Source organism: Tamandua tetradactyla, chromosome 4, assembly GCF_023851605.1.
Source record: "Tamandua tetradactyla isolate mTamTet1 chromosome 4, mTamTet1.pri, whole genome shotgun sequence".
NCBI lineage: Eukaryota > Metazoa > Chordata > Mammalia > Pilosa > Myrmecophagidae > Tamandua > Tamandua tetradactyla.
Genome location: NC_135330.1, coordinates 12,883,677 through 12,906,066, shown reverse-complemented (window position 1 = coordinate 12,906,066; position 22,390 = coordinate 12,883,677). Strand labels below are relative to the sequence as shown.

General features: G+C 47.0%; 1 protein-coding gene across 4 annotated transcripts in view; it reads left to right on the top strand.

Annotated features, from left to right (window-relative positions):
* Positions 1–22,390, top strand: part of CFAP45 (cilia and flagella associated protein 45) — a 35,087-nt gene that overhangs the window by 5,715 nt on the left and 6,982 nt on the right. The window contains exons 1-9 of one of the 4 annotated variants that reach the window (XM_077156598.1): positions 4,719–4,797; positions 7,322–7,434; positions 9,970–10,095; positions 12,303–12,445; positions 14,399–14,543; positions 14,910–15,080; positions 16,231–16,409; positions 18,174–18,303; positions 21,922–22,068. In XM_077156598.1, the coding sequence (XP_077012713.1) occupies positions 10,090–10,095; positions 12,303–12,445; positions 14,399–14,543; positions 14,910–15,080; positions 16,231–16,409; positions 18,174–18,303; positions 21,922–22,068 (921 nt within the window). In that variant the 5' untranslated portion in view covers positions 4,719–4,797; positions 7,322–7,434; positions 9,970–10,089. Of the gene's footprint in view, positions 1–4,686; positions 4,798–7,321; positions 7,435–9,969; positions 10,096–12,302; positions 12,446–14,398; positions 14,544–14,909; positions 15,081–16,230; positions 16,410–18,173; positions 18,304–21,921; positions 22,069–22,390 lie in introns of those variants that run through there. The other 3 variants (XM_077156596.1, XM_077156597.1, XM_077156599.1) reach the window with 3 other exon arrangements.

Genomic DNA, 22,390 nt, shown 5'->3' with positions numbered 1-22,390 from the left:
AGAGACAGAGAGAGAGAGAGAGAGAGAGAGAGAGAGAGAGAGAGAGAGAGAGAGAGAGAGAGAGAGAGAGAGAGAGAGAGAGAGAGAGAGAGGGAGGGAGGGAGAGGGGGAGAGAGAGAGAGAGAGAGAGAGAGAAAAGCAGGGAACGGGTCTCCTTTCTCTTTCTGCTTAGACAGGAGACATGATCAAATGAGCGGCCAGACTTTTCATTTTAACCAAATGGCTCCTCTGGGCCTTGTCTCCCAAGCTCCTCCCATTTAAAAGTGCTTGTTTAGTACTGAGTCAAAGTTGCCACCCCTGGACTCTCCTCCCCACTGTGGTTCCCGGCCCTGGCCAGCAAGCCAGGGCTTATTCTGAAACATCTCCGGGAGCAGTGACCTGGAAGGAAGGGTCAGGCAGCCAGAGGTGGGGTCAGGGGCTGGCCAGGGGACGGAGACCAGCCCTCTTCATCAGGCATCTTTAGCCTCTGAGACCTTCCCTGCAGTTGCTTGGCTTGCTGAGCAGTGAGAACGGGTTGAAAATGGAACACAGCAAAGGAGAGTGACATGAGAGCTTGGCGATCAAGGTAGAGAAGGAAGAAGAATCCAAAGATGTGCAGCAAGTAGAAATGAGAGGAAGCAAAGGAAGGGCATAAGGCAGAAGGTGGAAAGGAATGGAGAGGGTGGGGGTGAGCTGGGAGCCGAGACTTAGGGCACCCCAGCCCTGCCCAATAGGGCTGCACTTTTGAGCCAAGTGTTTAAGAAGGAAAAGGTCACCTCCTTCCTCCCTACATATCACGGTGGAAATGGGTTTTGGGAGGCCTGAAGCGTCTACAATTTTGGAGGCTCCATTTAAGAAGAATAATACAAAACTATTAACACAAAATTAGTTACCACAGTAAACATTTGTTTAGAATAATAAATCACAACATATTACAAATGTAAAAAAGCTGACAACAAAAACAATAAAATCTTGAAGAGTAACATAATATTTGTAAGAACTGACTGCCTGAAACAACTCTAAAATTGTTTTGTACCCCTAGCTGTTTTGGCTGTATATTCTTGCATTGCCTCTTCACGTGGGAGGGATTTTATAATATTATTTTTTATAGAAAGGACAGGAAAATAATTCAGGCTTTCCTGAAAGAATAGAAAAATAATTCAGGCTTTCTTCTGACATGGATTGATCAACACTTCTATTATTATTATTGATAGCTTAGAATATTTCACTGTGCTGCTTGTTATTGGTAAAATTATGTCAAGTTTTATGATTGCTTTCAAACCTTGGGAACATCTGTATTAAATTTCTTTCTTCTATGAATTATAAAATTTCAGGGTCTTGTTCAGTAAGTAATCTTAGATGTTCTTTGAACTGATGACACTCATTAGCCAGTTTGTCACATGTCCTCATTTTGTTGTAGTATTGTGAGTATTATGCAGTCTTTGTCAGTGTTAATATTTATGTCAAATCAATAAGAAATTTAATATTTTCCAATATGTCCATATTATTTTCTTCCCATTAATCAGACAATCAAACAATCCAAGTGCCTATTTATTCTATTCAAAATTAATCTATTCTTTTTCATTGAATTACTTTTTGGTATAATTTAAATTTTGTTACGATTTGCTTCTCAATTTCAAAACAATTTCTACTGATTTTTTTTTTTTCATGGGCAGGCACCAGAAATCGAACCCAGGTCTCCAGCATGGCGGGTGAGAACTCTGCCTGCTGAGCCACCATGGCCCGCCCAATTTCTACTGATTTTATCACTCACCTTTACCACTTTTGGTTCATAATCCATTAATTTTCCATAACACATTGATCTGGATTTTCTTTAAAAATAAATTTAAGAGTGACAAAAGAAGGTCTCTTGAAATATGTCCATTCAGAAGCCTGTTGGATTGCACGTGTTTTATCGAAACCTTCAAAGAGGCTTTTCAAACTTGGTTGTGTTTTGGTTTCTCTTCCTAGGGTTTGAAAGTACATTACGGAGTCCTCATGTATCATTGTTCTTATACTGCAAGGTGATAGGCAGAATAATAGCCTCCCCAAAATGTCTACATTCTAATCACCAGAACCTGTGAATATTTACCTTAAAGGGCAAAGAGATTTTGTAAATGTGATTAAATCAAGGAGCTTGAGATAGAGAGATTATCTTGTATTAGTTGAGTCGGCCCAATCTGATCACATGGTTCCTTAAAATTGGAGCTACTTTCCCAGCTGTAGGTTTATGGAAGCAGGGTAGAGAGACTTTGAAGCTGGAGGAATACGGCCACAAGCCATGGGAGATGGGTGGCCTCCAGAAGTTGGACAAAGCAAGGAGGATGGGTTCTCTCTACAGCCTCCACAAAGGACCAGCTCTGCTAACACTTTGATTTTAGCCCAATGAGACCCCTGTTGAACTTCTAGAACTGTAGAGATAATAAACTTCTGCTGTTTTAAACCACAAAGTTTGTGGTAATTTGTTACAACGGCAACTGAAAACTAATACATGAGGTTTAAACAGCTTTATAATGGGAAGACCATCTCATTGGACTTAGAAAAATTCAAGAATTTATGTGTACATAAAATTCTGCATTTATGAGAGGAATGCCAAAAGAAAAATATGTAACCGTTGGAAAAATGGAGGTAGTCAACAACAAGTGACATACTCTGGAGGCAGCTTTTACTCTGATGAGAAGATGATGTATTTAGATATGTGCTGCAGTCTCGTGTCTCTTCTTGACCTGAGAGAACTTCAGTGTTGACTAGGCATTGACAAGAACAGAATTTTTTCAGCTTTAGATGAATGAGGGTTAGAATAATTTTTTTTCACAGACTGGCTTCTGGCTTTGTGCATTCCAAACCTTGTTTCTTCCTCCACTTCACAAACACTTTCGGTGTTGGGCAACGTAGCACAAATTCACACTGAGGATACGGTTGGCACTTTCTCGTCTGGACATCAGGTGAGTTGGCATATTGGATTGGTGGAAAGTGCTTCAGGAAGCTGTTCCTACACCAGGACAGCAGGCAGGTGATGGAGAATCACACAAACATGTCACACTAACCTCCCAAATAAATGCATCCCTAACTCAATTTACTTTTGCAAATTTACAAAAACACATGGTGAAGTGGACACACTGATAGGGACCCTAACTGGGTTTTGAAAGGAACTCATGCAAATGCGAGGCCTGAAGCATAAGCATTACTGTCTTTGAGGTAATTTGCAAGAAATTCCTGAAGGACAGTCCCCCTATTGCACCCTGTTATTCCCCTCTTTCTTGCCTTCAGAGAGGCAGGCTGGGCTGAGAATAGAACACTGACTTTGAGTTTAGACACTTACATCTCTGGGTCTCAGTTTCCTCTGGGGGAAATATCTGACCTACAGTGGACTAGGTACTTTGTCTTCCTTTTTTTGCTGAGCTGCAGGGAAGAGGAGGTTGTGAGGCCAAGTTTGGGAAAGGAAGGATGTCAGGGACGGAAATCCCCTCCTCTCCCTTCCAAACTAAGCAAGGATTAGCTTTCTTTCTTCAGGCCTGACCCTGCAGAGTAGCTGCTCTCTCCACCTCTTCTTAGTCAACGTTGGGCCTGGGGCTTTGGAGGCACAACTTTGTTCTCTTGAAGATGACAAAGGATATAGGGGCTGGCAAATTTAGGGAAGGGATATGAAGCCTGCTGTAGTAAGTTCTTTAAAAATAGCAGGAGGTGACCCTTTCCCCTTTCCTTCATTCTCCCCAGACTTGTCAACAGCTCTAGAGTCCCCTAGTCTGCAACCAACCCTCCTTCAGCACAGCGTATGTCTCAGGATGTGTTGATTGGCTTTGAAGCACCAGAGTGAAGTTGGAACAAGCTTTAGAGAGAGGTTTGGGAGCAGGGCAAGTAGCTCACAGAATTGCAGAGCCACCACTTCTTTTTGACCCAAGACTTCAGGAAATAATCACCGGAGGAAGAAGAATTTGATGGGTAGGTTGGGAAGCCTTTGTGAGGTTTGGAGCAGACAAGTTGGGGTGGGGGTGGGGCGTCAGTTTAATTTTACCCCTGCAGGATGAGAGGCACAGAGGCCAAACCAAATTGGGGAAATCATAAAACTCCTGAAACCCCTTCCAGAACGGTATATACTAATAAACTGGGAGGCCGATTGGTAGGCAGGTCTTCCTGAGCCATTTTCAGAGGTTTTGGTTTCGTAGTTTAATGTAAGTAACCTCTCTGGGTGGACGTCTGAGACCCATGTTTTAATGACCTCCTTTGGAAATTACATACACATCCTCACCGGCTGGAAGTTCTTTCTCTGGTCTAACCAGACTCTTTCCTGTTTTCCAATTTTCCTGAAAATTGTTCCGTCTGGTTCTGGTTGGTTCTTTGCAGACAAAACCCTCATCAGGGTTTGGCTTGGCCCCTGATGGACACAGGGCATCGGTCACCGTGGCAACCGAGGTGGGTGTCTGAGGAAAACCGTGACTCTGACCCGGGAGGGGCCGCCGCAGTTGGACCCACGAGGCCCGTTTTAGGCTCTCTGGGATCTGATCCCGACCCCAAAGCTCAGCCCTAGTTAAGAGCGGGGCGCGCCGGGGCGGGTCGGTACGTCAGAGCCGCAGTGCCAGCACCCGCGCCAGCGCCAGGCGGGAACGATTCACCCGAGGGATTCGCGTTCCTGAAAGCAACCCGCGCGCCGCAACCCCGGGCCCACCCGAGGTGGGCGGGGCGAGGGCGGGGCCGGGGCCGGGGCCGGGGCACGCGGGCTGTTGGTTGCCATGGTGACGCGTCAACACCCACTGCCTTGGTGGAGGAGCCCGCGGCCGAGGCTGCGGAGGCCTGGAGTCGGCGCGTGTGGCCCAGATGGTGAGGCCCGGGTGGTCGAGGAGCCCCGCGGACGGGTGGGCCTCACACGTCCCGAATTGCGTTGGGGGTCTGGGCAGGGAGCGCGCGGAGCCAAGGAAGCGCAGAAGTTGGCTCTGGATCCGAGGGTCAGTAAGGCCGAGGAGCCGGGAGGACACCCCAAGAAGGAATTATGGAAGACCTGAGGGGTGTCCAGAGGAGGAATTAGGGGTCGGGTGGATAGCGATTGGAAATGAGGCGTGGAGCTGGGCCGGGGAGTTGGAGAAAAAGGGAAGTCCCGACGCTGTGTGCCACTCCGCCTTCCTATCAGGCTGGGGCCTCCTTGGACTGGGAATGACTGTGGGGGATGTGATGTGGGGAAAACACCGGTGATAGGCCAGAAAATGGGTTATAGTACCTGTTTTACCACTAACTAGCCGGTGACCATGGGAAATTGACCTGCAGCCGGTGAGCCTCAGTTTTCTCTTCTCTTCGCTGGGCCTTGAGTTACTCTACTCTAGAAACTCAATGAACACTTGCCACCGAATGAATGGATGGTTAAGTGAGTGAAGATATTACCAGGTTTTCAAGGCCAGGAAGAAGGACTGGGGACTGGGATTGGGACACATCAGGCAGGTCTGGGGTTCCCAGCGATGGGGAGAATGATTAGGTAATGAAGGTTGAGAAGGATAATGAGGTGGGGAAGGAGCTAGGAAGGGAATGATGGGGAGAGGGGCGGAGGATAGGTGTTGAAGCTTCGGTTATTGGAAATAATCTTAGAATTTCTGGGCCATGCCAGCTGGTGATGGAGGCTGCTTGGGTGTACTTGTGGACATACATCAGGCCCTGAGCTTGCACAACTTTTCTGAGGCTCAGTGGTTCAAATTCAGGGTCCCTAAGTGGGGATTTCAGAAAAGCTTTGTTGATTATGAAATAAATAAGTCTGCAACAAAAAGCAGATCCCAACGTTTGAGGATTCCCTGCAGTGTTGCAATAGGGGTCCCCTTTGGCTTATGCTTCTTATTTGCATTAGCGTCCCCACTTCCCCCAGCCGCTTTCCAAGTGCATCAGTGTATGTATGGCTCTGAGAGGCCCAGCATCGTGCCTGGCATCTCAGGGGATGTAGTAAATGTTAGTTCCTTTTCGCCTGTGTTTTAAACATCTCATATTCCCAAGCCCTTGTTATTTATTGAGTTCCTCCTGAGATGGACTCGTGGATGTGCAGGCCCCGAGATGAGGGATTCCCTACGCAGGGGTCATCTGGGCAGGGGTTTGGCTGGCTGACCGTGCCCTTCTGAAATCCTCATACAGGAACAGTCGCATGGAGAAGTTAGTGACCCACTCTCTTGGCAGGTCAGGGATTTATGTTTGGAGGAGAGGAATAACAGCATCCTCCAGAAGGAGTTTGGGGTGCTAACTGCTGACCAGGACAGCATCTTAAAATGGCATCCCGCAGATGGCCAACCTTACCCCAGGAAAGGAAAGAGGTTAACTTGAGTGGCTCCCTCCGGGTGAAAGGCAAGGGGCCTAGTGCAGGGGAATCCCTGTCTTCTAAGAAACCAAAACCCACAGAAAGAGAAGTAGAATCAGGCCAAGCGTTTGAAGCCTGAAGTTGCCAGCCTGCACTGGACCTATATGCGAAAGAGGAATGAAATCTCAGTGTGGAGAGAGAGCCGCGGGAAAGAAATGCCTTTGTTCAGTCGACAGGCATTGCACTTACATCAGGGAAAGTTCGCAGTGACCTATACCAGCCCCAGCCCAGCTTTGTCTTGCTGGATTTGAGCCAAACATCCTGGATCTCTGGATGTACAATACTGTGTTCTTTTTTTTTTCTTTTTCTTTTGGGTGCATGGTCCGAGAATAGAACCCGGGTCTCCCACATGGAAGGCGGGCATTCTAACCACTGAACTACCCATGCACCCAATACTGTGTTCTTTCAAGGGCTGCACTCTTCTGTCTTCAGACTCAGGATACCAGGCCCACTGGCTTTTCGTTTCATTTTGTTTTTAAATAAAAATAGTTTTATTATTGTTTTCTGGTCATCAAAATTGTTACCTACTAGTTGCAGAAAATTATTCAATTTAATAAACATCTTAAGATGGTAAAACTTACCTGAAATTATTGTTAAACATTTTCATGAAAATTCTTTCAGTAATGCATTCTGGGTGCATGCCCTCCATATGAATATTTTCACAGCAATACTTAATGTGTTTCTCATCACCTGGCTTTCTTTAAACCTTAATTATGTTATGGAGATCATTCAATATCAACAACTATAAGGTGAAGTCATCATCTGCCTGACCAGCTAATTTTTCTGCATCAGAGTCTTTTGCAGAGTCCTATCTGTGGCTGAATTCTTGTGCTCCTGGGATGGGATGGTTTGTGAAGAGAGAATCAGCTGGGTCACCAAGATGAAAATATCAGAGCAGGGGTGGCATCTTTATCTGTCCCCATCTCTATCTTCTTCACACCCCCTTGGATCTCAGCTATAACCGCCAGTTTTGGTTCCTTTCTCTTCCTTCCCTGCAACTGCTGTCTCCCCCACAAGACTCACAGCTCTCTAGGATCAGCTTCCTGAAGATATTTATTTGGTCACGCAAGAAATAAAACCGACTCTCTACCTCCATAAAGAATGTTTTAGTTACTGTTTGTGGCCCAGAGGTCAGTATCATTCTGTTTCTGCTTGGTTCTTCCTTTTTCTCTAGAATTTGTACAGTGACCTTCCCCTAAACCCCTTCTGACTCTTGGCAAAACTGGTTATTCTCACCCTGGCATAAAGGCCTGTGGCTTTAAAGTCAGCATTCCCCAAATAAGGTTTCTCAGTCACTCAGCCCTGGACTCAGTGCTTCCCTCTGCCCTGCCCAGTGGCTCCTTTTCGGGGGTCATTTGCTTTCCTCCCTCTGCTCTGACTTCTAGGCTCAGGCAGTCGAGCATCTCTTGTTGTGGCTTCCTCTTGACCTGGGCACCAAGGGCACAGGAAAGAGGAGATGCAGGCTCAGCCCTGGAAGAACATGCTGCCTTCTGGAGCACGAGGGAAAACCCACAGGAGCCCTTGAAAAGAAACAGGGAAAAAAGTGCAAAACAACATTATACTTTCCATCTGAATTTAAAATACAAAAAACAGTGCAAACCATAAACATGATTCAGAAAATGCAGAGTGGTGCAGCGACCTGCAGTCAGGCAGGTGGATTCAGAAAAAGCTTCCATCTGCAGCCCCTGAGAAGTCATCTTGCTGAGTTTCATTCATTTATTCTTTATCGAGTGTTAATTGAGCTCCTGCTCTGTGCCGGGCATTGTGCCTTTTCCCTTAATTATACACAGAACTCACACTGTCCCTCATGTCCAATATTTTCCACCTTTTCCCAAAGCTTAATCTCAACTCCATCCACTGCAGTTTCTATTCATTCCCTCCTATTCCATTTTCGGTGGAAAGGGGAGCAGTTGCTCACCACCCACCATATAATAACCCTTCAGAGTCTGCTGTTAGGCATCCTCAGGGCTGTTATATTTAACTTTTAATCAATCCAAGCTTTCCTGCTCTGCTGTGTTGGGACTGACAGGATGTATTGGGAGGATTTCTAAGTCTTTCACCGGCTGTGCTAGGCAATGAGGGAAAGGGCACATACAGCAGTGCTGATAGCATGCTCAGGGCCAGCTGGAGAATAATCTCCCAGTTTACTGTGAAAACTTGATACAGGTGGAACAGGTGCTGGGGTGTCTGGAAGGGATAATAGATCACTAAGAGATGTTTCAAAATATTGTCCAGTATTTAGTGACCTGGAATGCACGGTTCATTTCCCTGTCTGTGTGTCCCCATGGCTGCTGACTGATTCCCAGGCTTCGAGGAGACCCAATGCATGTAGCCCACTCCACCAAGACAGACTAGCCCAGAGAGCTGTGGGTGAGGGGTTCCTTCAAAATGAGGTTTAAATCAGCTTTACATTGAGCCCAGAGTCGCCCAGCAGTACTTGCAGAAACCACATCCTGGAGATTGACTTCTACTCTTGGGGCCGAGCTGAAGCTGGTTTAACCTTTGGGAATGGAAATTGTATTAGTCAGTGTTTTTGGTTCTTAGCAACAGAGCCAGAACTCCAGTTTAAGTAGAAGGAACTGTATTGAGGATTTTGGATTGCTCACAGACTTTGCACCAAGGCTGGAAAATTAGGCAGGAAAAAAGGGAGGCTCTGTAGTGGAACCAAGGCCAAAACCACAGCCTTCAACCGGTCTGGCAATGACCGCTGATGCACAGTTGTGCCACTAGCACTGCCAACTTTGGACCTGGGGTGCTGCTGCCTCTGTCCTTATCATCATTGCCCAGATGCTGCCTATGGCTGCACTGCTGCAACTGCCGGAAGTTTTCCTGGTTCCTGCTTTTTTGTCAGGGTTGGTGAGCTGACGGACTAAGCCTAAGGTCTTGCCCAGGCTGGGAAGCAAATATCTGGTGTTTTTGGCTTTTACCTTCAGAGATGAGCAAATATAGAGCAATACTGATGGAAAAGAAAATGACTAATGCCCACTAAAGGGGTCATGGAGTAAAAGAGCCACATAGTGGACATTGCAGTCTGATTTGCCCGATTGTAGCTAGTAATCATTCAGCATGCAACCACTGAAATTTATGGACCAAGCATGTGCCAAGCAGTGGGCAAGGTATTTGTCCGTCCTTTAATCCTCTGGACCCAATATAACCTTGCGAGATTATGGAGACATGAGGATATTCAAATAGGAGTGAAATCTGTGGAGGGGCTTAGAGCCCAGGCTGAGGAGGTTGGAGACAAAGAGGACACTATGCATTTCTGGGTAGGCAAGTCCGAATTACAAGGCAATTTGCAATTTGGGGAACTGAGACTGAGCAGAAAATGAGGTGAAGGCGTTGCTCCTCTCTTGCTGCCATCCCCATTTCCTTCTTGCCTTATGACTGGTTTGTCTTTCTTCAGCTTCAGGGACTAGAGAAATGCTCCTTCTCACAGAGCTGGTGTGCCTTGTCCCTACCCAAAGACTCCTCTGCTCCTGTGGGATGCAGTCCTCCTGTGGCCCTTTGCCCCCTGAGTTTCAGGGTTCACCCAGGTGCTTTCCCCAAGCGGTTTGTCCACACCCTTGCCCACTTGCCTCCAGCAGGGGCTGGAGAAGTGCTTGCTCTGCCCAGGTCCAGATGTCTCTCAGCACTGATGACCAAAAACTTTCTGCCTCTTCCTCCAGCCATTAAGCACAACTGGCGCCTTGAGCTCCTCTTCTACCGCTTCCAGTAGGTCAAGGAACAGGACTCGCTATCGGACCAAAGCCGTGAGCTCGGAGGTGGATGAGAGCCTCTTTGGGGCTATGAAGGTAACCCTCACCAAGTCCCTCCAGGTAGCTGCCACTGGGGGCAGTGGCTGGCCAAGTGCTGCTGGGAATAAAGCTAGCACTGGACAAGCCACGTCCCTCTCACAGGTGGCTCAGACCAGAGACAAAGGGCAGTTCTGAGACCCAAGCAGCAGAGCTCTGACATCTAGTGGGGTCGATGTAAACGAGGGCACCTGGCTTCCTCCACCCCTGAAATCCTCTTGTTTTCACAACATTTAAAATCTGTTGTAACGTCAAAAGAAAGGCACAAAAGGACAATATTGTACAATCTCAATCGTATGAAAGACCAGAAGATGCAAATTCATAGAGACAGAAAGTGGATTACAGGGATGGGAAATGGGGAATTAATGGAAAAAATTTGGTAATTAATGGTGGTGGCACAACAGTGTGAATGCCATTTACATCACTGAATTTTATACTTGGAAGTGGATAAAATGGGAAATGTTATATTGCATATATGTTACCACTATTTTTTTTTTTAAATATATTTAAAAGGGAGACTCAGCTGCAGGGAGCTCAGTAGCTGCTGCTGATGAACAATTTTTGTGGCCACTGGACCAGTCTTGCAGACACAAAGCATTTTATTTGCCCCCCCCCCCAAACCATCTAAGAATACAATCAAAGTAAAACACAAATACATCCTCTTTCCCCATGTGCCCAGCTAAAATAATTACTTAGCTTTGGGGGGATTTGCAGATCTTTATTTGCAGATCTTTAATTGCAAATAAAGGGCAGTTACTTTAGTCACGGAGAGCTAGAGAGTTACTTTAAATAACTTTGATACACATAAAGTTCAGTAGGTAAGAAGAAGAGAGGGAAGGAGAGAAAGACAGTGGAGAAGGGCAATGAGAGATTTCAGGGAGAAGGAAAAGAGAAAGAGAGAAGGAAGATGCGAGGGGTGGCGCGAATGTTTCTGACAGTGGGCCAGGCGGGGCTGGGCAGGGGGAGGTCCTCTGGTTCCGCCTCACCGTCCTCATTACGAATTGAAAAGGACCTTCCAGACGTCTCCAGATGCACGTCTTTCTCCGTTTAGAAGGCTCCCGATCTGCAGCAATTTTCTCATTGATAAGGGAAAAAAAATCAAAGGAATGCAATTTCACTTACAGACGTTTTTTCAGTGTGGATCCCTGGGGGGGTTTTCTAGTCAAAGCAAAGATAGATTTGGGAATGGCCTAGTTCTCCAGGAGGAGTCGTGCTGGCTAGCAAAAGCAGGCAGTCAGCGAATCGCCTGTCCCTGGTTCAGGTTCTTGGGCCTTCCTGCTGGCGGTGAGTCAAGGAGGGCTCTCGGCTGGCAGCAGGGGGCAGAAGTGCCCTGTGGCCTGACCGTGCCGTGCCCCCCCCACCCCGAAAGCACAGGCTGGCACCAGGTGGCAGCAATGCTCAGGGGAACCATCTGTGCAAAGCGTGATTCTTGGGACAGGAAGGGCCCTCCACTGGGGCCACCTCTCTGCCTTCAGACGGGGCTGCAGTTCTTACAGTGTTAGCATGACGTGGAATTTCTGCTGTGTCAGAACATTTCCTGAAATAAGCAATTTCCTTTTCTTGTTGGCTAACTCCTTCATTGTCAGACAAATTTGAAAAAAATCATACGTATCTCTGTACTCTTCTGAATTCTATCGCATTGACTTCCTCACTGCACAAGAATTTTAAGGGCAGATCTTCACTAGGTCATTTAGCCATTTCTAACTCAAGATGGTTCTTTCTTTCTTTCTTTCTTTTTTTTTTTGCTTCAGAGTAAATCAATCATCAGGAAAGATTAAAAATTACCAGCATCACAGGTGGGATTGATCTGTAACAAATTGCATTGTTTCACACCCTCAGTGGGGTCCTGGAGAGAGAATAATTTCATCTTTCATAAATCATGGAGGGCGGAGAACCTTGAGACTGGAAAATTTTTCATTCCTAATGGTTTCAGACTGATGATAGACCCCTGGCAGCCCTCAGCCCTCACCCCACCGGGAGTGTCCATCTTATAGACAGGCCTTGTTCTCGGAAGAGCTGGCCAGCGCAGGATGCTTCGGCCAGGTTCAGATGACGAGCCCCAGCAGCTTTCCTGGCTGCTCTTGGTGCTTCTGCAGTCTGGGTCCCCGGCAGCCTCCCCTGCGTATTGGATGGGGTGGGAGCCCCCGGACTGGGGAAGGTAGGAAGCAGAGTGGCCAGCTGTTGAGCTGCCCTTTCCGGCCTCGCAGCCCCTCACCCAGGCCTGCAGTGACAGCCCCATCGTCCTGCTCCGAGAGAAGCACGCCATTCGGAAAACACTCACTGCCCTGGGCCTGGACTGCAAGCCAGACACCATCCAACTTATCACCCGGGACATGGTCCGGGAGCTCATGTGAGTATTGAGGGCGAGGTCCCCGGCATCCCCGCTGGCCTGACTGCCCTCTGTGCGAGGATTTGCAGGGAGGTGGAAAACCCGCCCTGTTTCATTCTTAGTCCCACCCCTATTCCTTTCCTATTCATTTTTTCCATTTTTGTTTCCTTGTCCTCCTTCTTTCTTCTCTATCTTGGCCTCACTCATTTCCCTCCATCTTCTATCAGTTACTGCTATTGCCCTTTAGTCTCAGCTATTTCTCCTCTCTTTCTCTTGTGGGATCTGTGGGGCTGGTAGAGGGGAGGTGCTTAGTTGGTCCTCTCCTGAGCCCCGTCCTCTCCCATCTTGGTCAAGGGAAATAATCCAGATGAGTCAGAACCTTTTTGCTGCATTAAGAATCTGAAGCAGAGGGAAACTGACCAGATGCCTAATTAGCCTCCCAGCTTCTTCCCAGACTCTGAGGCCATAAGAGGAAATTCACAAGGGCTCCTTGGGTTCCTTTGGGATTAGCTCAGCACTGCTTCCTGACTGGAGCTGCCCCAGGGCCTGGGTCCTGTCCTGTGGGGTTTAGGCCCAGCTCAGCAGTGCTAAATGAGCCAACACCGTCTGCTCAGCGGTTTAGCCCTCACGCCAGTGCTGTGCTCTCTGTAGCTGCCCTGCCTGCTCTGGCTCCCCCCACTAGAAACATGAATTCCCAGGAAATGCCGCCTGTACCATGAGCCAGGGAGGCCCAGCGGGGGGCATGGCTCCAGGAGTCGGGTTTGACCCAGCCCTCACTGAGCAGCATCTGGTCAGCTCTGGCATCAAGCGACCAGACACGATCAGTGACCCTGCAGCCAGCCCTGGGGCCTGAGAAAAAGTCCCTTCGTAAAACAGTCCAGTCGTGAAAACAAGTCGGAGACAGAGTTGCTGGTTATTTTTTTAAGGCTGTCGGGCTGCAGTCTCGGATTCAGATCATTCCTGGTCATTCCAAAGCCAAAGGCTATTTTAGGCCACGCCACTCAGTGAGCCACAAGATCTTGGCCAAGCCCCAGACCCACTCACTCACTGGTGTGCCTCCTGGAATGGAATCCTTACCCCCACCCCCACCAGCTTTATTAGGTAGGAAGCTTCACTTCCTGTCTCAGACTTTCTGCGTCTTATTGCCATATACCTGTTAAATGGCCTCACCCAGAAGCAGCTTTATCCCCCCCCAACTACTCCCTCCCCCATCTTTAATGTATGTCATTTGTTTGTAATCATTATAATTAGCTATTGGTTTGTTGAATGCGTTGGGCAGCCAGAAAGGAGAGGTCTGTGGCCATGTCTCCAGCTGCTGTTGATCAGAGATTTTAATTAATATTTAGGGTTCAAAGCTTCTCCCTGGGCTGGATGGACAGGGATGTTTAGGTTTCCTGCTGGCATCCATTTCAACCTTGTCTGGCGTCCCTTGCGCTTTTTATGTCATCCTTGAGAAATAATCTATTTTTAAAATTCAGTCCAACAGCTTTGTTTTGAGTTCCCGCTCTGGGCCATGCGCTGTGCCACATGGACTAGGCTAGCTGGGCAGTTACGACGGTCCCTGTACCCAAGGGGCTGCGGTCTCACAGAGGGCGCAGACGCCGCGCCCTGCCCATAGCTCAGGCCGTGAGAACTACGTGCAAGGGGGGCTCAGAGGAGGAGGTGGCCGATTGGGTCTGTGGGGGAGGGTCATGCACGGCTACATGCAGGAGGTAACCCTGGAGCTGAACAGCATCGAGAAAGTACCTAACGTGCCTCTTTTTTAACCACTGCTGCTCCCTCTCCCCTGTCTGGGACCCCTTAGAACTGGTGGACCCCCTCGCGCGGTCGGCAGTCCGTCCTGTCCGTAGCTGAGTCCGTGCCCAGGGCTGACAGTGCTGATGGGAGGGGAAGACCCGCAGGGCAGCCTGAGCAGGGGGTGCTGGGAGCCGGTCCTCTCATTCTCCCCCTAACTTTGCCCATTCCTTGTGCCAGTGTTCCCGCCGAGGATCCCTCTGGGGAATCCCTTATCATCACCCCTGAGGAGTTTGAGCGAATCAAATGGGCATCCCACGTCCTGACCAGCGAAGAACTGGAGGCCAAGGAGCAGGCCTTCAAGACGGAGAAGGAAGCCATCATGGTAGCTCACCTCTCGCAAGCCCGGTCCTGCCCACGCGTGCAGAATAGAAATGTGCTGGGGAGAGAGAGCTCAGCTTTTCACGAAACTGGGGACTTGAGTTAGAGGACTTTGAAACGAGGAGCGAATTGTGTACTATAGGGAGGAAATTGAAGATTAATATCAGAGGAATAGCTGAGCTACGGGAGCAACTGGGGGCAAGGGGAGGGGTGGGAAGGAAGGCAGACTGTGCCATTTCCTGGGTTTTAATGGCACTATGGGCTAAGGTGAAAATCCCATCGGGTCACCTGCGGTAGCCAGGCTCAGGCCCAGGGCACAGCTCACAGCACAGGGAATAAGGTCCGGCTCATCCGGACTGGTCTCCCTTAGGATGCAGTGACAATGCGCAAGAAAATCATGAAACAGAAGGAAATGGCATCGAAGAACAACAAGAAGCTCAGCGACTTGGAGGAGGTGGCAAAAGAGAGGGCGCAGAACCTGCTGCAGAGAGCCAGCAAGCTGCGGATGGAGCAGGAGGAGGAGCTCAAGGACATGAGCAAGGTGCTTTGCCTTTGTGCCCTCCTGGTTCTTTTCTCCTCTTACTCTTACATTGATTGCACAGTTTAGGCGCCACCTGGAGATGGGGCAAGGAGGCGTGAGATGGCGGGTTGGTGGGTGAGACCTGCATCTGCCACAGTAGTAGCTGTGACCCGAGGGAGGACCAGTTTGCCACTTGCTAGCTGTGTGACACTGAACAAGGAACTTGCCTTCTCTGAACCTCAGTTACTTAATTTGTAAATGAGGATGGAAAAGCCACTTAGAATTCTTGGTGGATTAAATAGGCTAATATAGGGGACAGCCCTTGTGAACTGTAGATTGATAAATAAATAAATATGAGGGTATTAATTTTTATCCTGGGTAATACTTTTATTTTTGACCTGCTTGCTCAATTGTGGCCACATATAGTGGTCCAGGCAATTGAATTCTCTTTGAAGTACCCAAAGTGCCGAGAATCTAAAAGACCAGAGGTTCATGTGAATTCTGTTGAACTTGTTTGCATGTGGTTCTTTTCCAGACCAAATGAAAAATGCTGACTGTCTGACCCCTTCATCTCCAATTTCTGTCTCGCATATTTAAATAATCTCTACCTCTACTGCTGTTTATTTCCAGAGCTTTTAATTCTTAGTTCTTATTGATAGGCCCATGATTTTGCATCCCCTTTTGTGTCATATCAGGCACTTCCAGCTTAAAATCTAGTGGCCTGAATATTTTACTTTCTCTGGGGAGTAGAACTGTGGTCTTAACTTGGTGTTAAGTTAACTTGGGGTTAACTGAAATTTTATGGAAATTTTCTCTGTGTGTGTGTGTAATTGAAGGAGAGGGCTTATAGCTTACTTCAGATTCCCAAAGAGTGATCCATAATGCCCCCCAACTCCCCCACCCTGCCCCAGAGCAGGACCCAGTGCCCTGAATGATGCTATTCTGGGCCTCTCCTTGCCCACTTGCTAAAGAGCTCAGTAAATGTTTGAGTTAAACTGTAAATATAAGAATGCTTTTGCTTCTGGACTTCTGAGCAGCCATGCACACCTCCAGCACACTCAATAGTATTCTGCTCCCATTTCTGTCCTCTTGAACTTCCATTTTGTCATAGAGCATACCTCCCTATTCTTACCCCCAGATCTAGTGCCACAATTTCATCTCTACTCCCTAGATCATCCTCAATGCCAAGTGCCATGCGATCCGGGATGCCCAAATCCTGGAGAAGCGGCTGATCCAAAAGGAAATGGAAACAGAAGAGAAGCGATTGGATCAGATGATGGAAGTGGAGCGGCAGAAGTCCATTCAAAGACAGGAGGAGCTGGACAAGAAGAGGAGGGAGGAGAGAATCCGGTAAAGAGGCAGCTGTGGGACCTCTCTCTCTAAACCATTTCCATGTGTCTTTAGGTCCAGGCAGGCAGGCAAAGAGGGACGAGATGAGAAGGAATTATTTCCACCATCTATTATTATCTCCAAAACCTTTATGAAGTGATTTGCAAATCATAGAACTTTTTCAAGCTTGGAGGTTAACCTTTAGAGATGATTTCCACAATCATAACACCTGCTTCAACAGGTTGACCCCAGTTCAGCCTCATTTCTCACCACTTCCTGTCATCCACTGTACACTCTTCCCCGTGCCCCCAGCATGCCAGGCCTTGTCCTAAGTTCATAACTCTTGTCTCTTCACTCTGATTTGAATTCCCTTCCCTTTCCTCTTCCCTCTAGAAAATGCTTTCTCTTCCTTCATTTTGTAGCTTTGCTGTCACATCCCCTGAGAAACCTTGCTCAGCATACCAGGCATGGCTCCGTCCTCTGGACCCTGACACGTGCTGTTTACACTCTAGCACACCACTCCTTGCACTGAACTGCGTCTTTTTACATGGACCTCGCTGACCCTCGTTGAGGACAGGGTCTCATTCATTTCGGTAGCTCCAGAGCCTAACCCAATGTTTGGCCTGTAGTAGGTGTTTAATGAATGCTAGAATGAATAAATTCAGTCCCCTCCATTTTGCAGGAAAGGACAAGTCCCTGGGAAGGGAAATTTTATCATTGTAGTAGTTTAGATTTGGACAGTAACCATAATGTACATGAATTACCTCTATAGATAGTCCTCGTACCCCACTGAATGGCGTTTCTTTCTCCCTACTTGTATCCTTGTTCTCTTGTCCCATTCATCCCTATAGTTCTAGCCAGGTATCTGGTTGACTATGGCATACTCTTAATAAAAGTTTATTTAGTGACTAAGTGACTGTCCATCTTCTGTCTAAACAAGAACAGTGATGGGAAAATCTTTGTCTCATTAGGCAGCTCTAATGATCTGAACTGTTTCTTATATTGAGTCCAAATCTGCTTCCATGTAACTTTTACTCGTTTGTCCCATTTTTTTCCCTCTGGAATCTTGAGGCCATTCAGGTGCTCTATCTAAATGTAAATTTCATCCTCCTTCCCCTTGATTCCTCTCCTAATGCGTATATTCTTCTATTTACTCATATATCATGGAATCCTGTTTTCTCTGGATACTTCCAGGTTTATTGACTCCCCAGTAAGACATAGGAAATCACAGCAACACCGATTCTAGAACCTGGTTTGGCTGTGTCTTACAGTTGGGTTGGGGGCAGTATGTGAGGTGTTGGGTGGAGAGACTTCCTTAGACTCAGCCCCTGTCCACCAGCAGCTGACAGAGATAGGACAGAAGAGAGACAGTCACCAAACTAGGGAGGAGGGGTGAGAAGAGTAGATAAATTGGGTGATAGCAGAAGCTCTGGAGCAATCAGAATTCCTGGGCTTTTTAAGTCTGGGCAGCTAGCAAGGCTCCATGATGACTCCGGGAAGATTTGGGAGGAGGGAGGCTTTGGAGAGAGCTCTTTACATGCTGGAAGGCAGATGGTGTATCATGATGTGGGGTGCACTTTTGGGCAAACACACAAAGAAAAGGAATTTCAAGAAATAGTAAGCGCCAGAACCAGGGGCTCAGAAGAGAGACAGCGGACTCCCCAGGGAGCATTTGCCAAATTGTCCTCTCGTGCATCCCATCTTGGGGGCTTATTTGGATGGAGGTTGGAGTAGGGATATGCGAACCCTTGGTTTCTAAGACACTGCAGCATTGTTCCTTCCCAGAGGAAGACGGCACATTGTGGAACAGATGGAAAGGAACCAGGAGGAGCGATCTCTGCTTGCTGAGCAGCGGGAGCAGGAGAAAGAGCAGATGCTGGAATATATGGAGCAGCTCCAGGAGGAGAACCTAAGGGTAACAGGCTGGACAAATAACGCTGAGTTCCACCAGCAAGGGTGAAAAAGCCTTCCGAGATTCTGGGGTTCCAGGGTGTGGACTGATTTTGTGTCAGGCACATACTCGTTTCCCACCATTGCCATCATCAACTTTTTATTGCCGTGTTAAACATTTATTGGTCCGTGGCGCCATGCTGGGGGATGAGCAGTGATTTTGATGGATTCTGGACCTACCTCCCAGGAACTTGGAATTCAAGACCAACATATCAATGTGAAGGGGCACAGAAAGGAAATACATGACCACATGGCTATGCACAAATACCTTTAGGGATGCTCTATAGTATTTCCTCAATCATCTAGGGAGAGTATAGGTGACAGGAGAATTGTCTTAGTTCCAGGCTCCCTGCTGCTACCTCATTCCAATTAAGTAGCATTCCAAAGTTATTAATTGTATGGAGAAGCCAAACCTTTTTTCTCTCCCTGTTAGCCTAAGTCAAATGAGTAGGCAGATCCATTGCAAAAGAAATGAGTACATACCTGCCCAAATTAAGCAGACTTTAAAAAGCCTCTTCTATTTGCCTTAGCTGATCTGCTGCGATATACAAAAGTCCCTAAGGCAGTTGGGGACGTGGCAGTCATTTGGACCATTTACTCTTTTTTTTAATTCTGAACTTTTTATTTTGAAAATTTTCATGCATACACAAAGAAAGTTGAAAGAATTCTACTACATCCATAAGCCCTTCACCTAGACTTAATTGTTAGCAATTTGCCTTAGTTGCTCATCTCTTTCTAGATGCGTATACATATTCGGTTGTTGTTAAACTATTTAAAAATAAGTTACAGGCATCTTGACACTTTGCCACTAAATGTTTTAGCCTGCGTCTCTGTAAAACAAGGACATTCTCATACAAGTCCACAATATTATCATACCCCCCTCAAATAAATCTAATCCAATGATTCTATAATATCAGACTAATATTCATTCAGTCCACAAATATCCCCAGTTGTTCCAGTTAAGTATTTACAAAAAGCTGTTTTCTTTTTTCCAAATCAGGAGCCAAACAAGGTTTGCACATTGCAATTGGTTAAGTCTCTGTCGTCTGTTTTGCTCTAGAAGAGTTCTCTCATTTGTTTATGTTTACAGCACTGATTTATTTTCAAGGCACCAGGCTAGTTGCCTTGAAGAATATGACACACATTTGTATTTTTCCTCATAGTGACATTTAACATGTGAATACTTTTCTTTTTCACCCCCTCCCCCATGTTTATGATGATTGAGTTGTCATCAGCATTTGGTGGTGGTGAGTGTTGGGGGTGGGTAGTGGCGTCCTGAGGCCCTCACAGATGGCCAGATTTGTACTTATGCGTGCTTCTCTGAGCACCTGGGATGTGAGGCGCTGTATAAGGGGCAAAATGAAGATCGTTTGGATAGTTAGGGAAGGAGAGGAGACACGAAGCTTTGTGAATTGCTCAAAAAGGGGACTAATAGAGCCAAAAGACAGAGAACTTGGGTCAAGCTAATTAAGTTTCTGGCTCATGAGACAGAAGGAAGATGCCAGGAAGTAGAGGCACAGGCAAATATGCAGGGGAGGGACTGAGAAATGATGACTGGAAATTCCAACTAGATTGTGGGGAGTGAGAATTGGTGGGCTCACTGAGTCTCCCAGGAGAAAGTTCCAAATCTCAGTGAGTCAAGACCATTACATTGATGTTATGCCATTGTCCATTTGATGTCCTTCATCTCCAGGAAGTATTAGGCAACTTTAAGATAGAGACCTGTTCCTCCCTAGCTTTTGGCTTGCCTTATCATCTCAGGTGGTGCAAGGTCAGTTTTCCCTTCCCTTGCTAGCAAGATGGAGAAGGCTAGAGCAAATTGGGTTGCCTTTGGAAAGACTTCAAAGATGAGAGACAGGGAACATCCTTTAGTTTCTTGGAAATGAAGTGAACCAAAAACAACAACAACAACAACCTACAAAACCCAACAAATAAATAGAGAAGTAAACAAATAAACACGTGATTGAATATGTGTTAGATCAGAGGTCAGCAGCTTGTTTTGAGGGTCAGTGGGACTAAACAATGCCTGGAGTACCAATGGCAGACCTAAAACTGGTGGGAAGAAGTTAAAAAGGATATGAAGAAGTGAGAGTTGGTGTGGCAAAAGGGGCGAAGCAGAGTGAACAAAGAAATAAGGATGTGAGAGATGGAAGGCTGACAGCTGTGGCTAGTGCGCCATGTAGACTGCCTTCTTGCCTCCTCTTAGGGAGGAAGTTCATAACTGAAATGGACCCAGCTAAGAAGCAGAAAGTACTATTCTGATCTAGCTCAGACGGTGTCCTAGTGGAAGGAGCCCTGAACTGGGCAGTGAGCCAAGATGGGGAGAGCCTGCCCAAGAGGAAGACACAGAGCAGAGTTGCCTTGATTGATGAAGCAGGGCAGAAAGCTGGGCTGAGGAGGAGCGGAGAGGCCAAGGAGGGATTTAGTCTTTGGAGAAATGGAGGGAGCTGGAAACAGCGTGGGAGGGGGATAAGAAAATGGATAGAAGAGTTTAAAGCAAGAACTTTGAGTTGGATGTGGAGGAGATAGGGAGGTCTGCTATAAAGATTGGGCTCAGAAGGGGTCTGATCCCTGGTCGCTTTCCAAGTCTGGGGGCTGGGAAAGGCAGCGGCTCCTTCCCTAAGTGAGATCTTGTCACTCTGGGTCACACTGGTGGTCTGATGGCCATCTGTCATTGTGTTTCTGTGTGTCTAAGACCTTTGTTTTTTCTTTCTCACATGCACTCATATCACTCCCACCTTCCTTCCCTCATGTAGTAACAGTTTATTGAGTGTTTACTGTTTTCCTCATGCTGGGCACATGTTGTTGGGGAAGAGAGGACATATGCTCTCCAGCCAGGACAGGATGTGCACATAAGAAAAAAGTAGAGACCTGCCAGAGAGTATATAATCAAATCTCAGGTGGGGTGGCACCAGTTCAAGTGCAGAGGGAATCCAGAGTGGGGAGATGACTGAAAGTTGGAATAATTAAGTGAAGTTTTCAGGGGAGGTTGGAACTTGAAGTTAGGCAGACAAGATATCAAAATTCTGGCTCTGGGGTTTATTAGTTGGCTCTGAGCAAGTTACATAAACTCTAGGGCTCAGACTCCTCACCTGTACAAGAGAGATAAGAAGGTCTACCTTCCAGAGTTTTGGATGTATTTAGGTATTAGAGATAGTATTTGTAAAGTGCCCAATGATTAGAAAGTACTCAATTAGGAAAATACCTATTATTTTAATCATCACTGTTGAATGGAGACTACACAGGAGAAGGAAATTTAAGGCAGGAGGAAGGCAGCAGGAGCAAAGCCACAGGAACGGGATTTAACTTATGTCATAGAAAGTGAGTAGGATTTTAAGAGTCTCCACTTTGTGAAAGTATGTAGTAGACAACAGTGTCGGGTGCTGCCAAGAAGTCAAATTGGATGGTGCCTGGAAAGAGGCTATTTAGCTAGAAGAGGTCATTGACGACCCTTGAAAAGATGGCTAGGCTGTAGGCTGTGCATTTGTCTCTCTGCCTCCCTCGGTGTCTCTCTATCCCCAGATGCCAGTATCTTGCCATCTTGTCTCCTTCTACTCTGAATCTCTCTTCTTTATGCTGGCAGGACATGGAACGAAGGCACCAGGAAAAATTGAACATGCAAGCTGAGATCAAGCGCGTCAATGACGAAAACCAGAAACGGAAAGCAGAGATGCTGGCTCAGGAGAAGCTGGCAGACCAGATGGTCATGGAGTTCACCAAGAAGAAGATGGTAGGAACCTGGTTTCTCATACCATGGGACTTCTGGCCACAAATAGAATATCTATCACGGGGAGAGACCGGCCTGAGAACTAAAGAAACTCCAACAAAAAGGCAGCCATGTCTTCATTCTCAAATTCATATCCTTAGTTCAAGGGCCTGGCTGCTTTTTCTCTTCATCTTGGCCTGCCCACTTGCTCATTAACAGAGGGTAGCTTAGAAAGGACAGCCAAATTAGTGTTTTATTATCCTCATTAACACATTTGATTAGAAGTTGAGATGCGGATCATGTACAGGCAGGGAAGAAAATTAAAATTATTGGTGAAAGTAAAGTT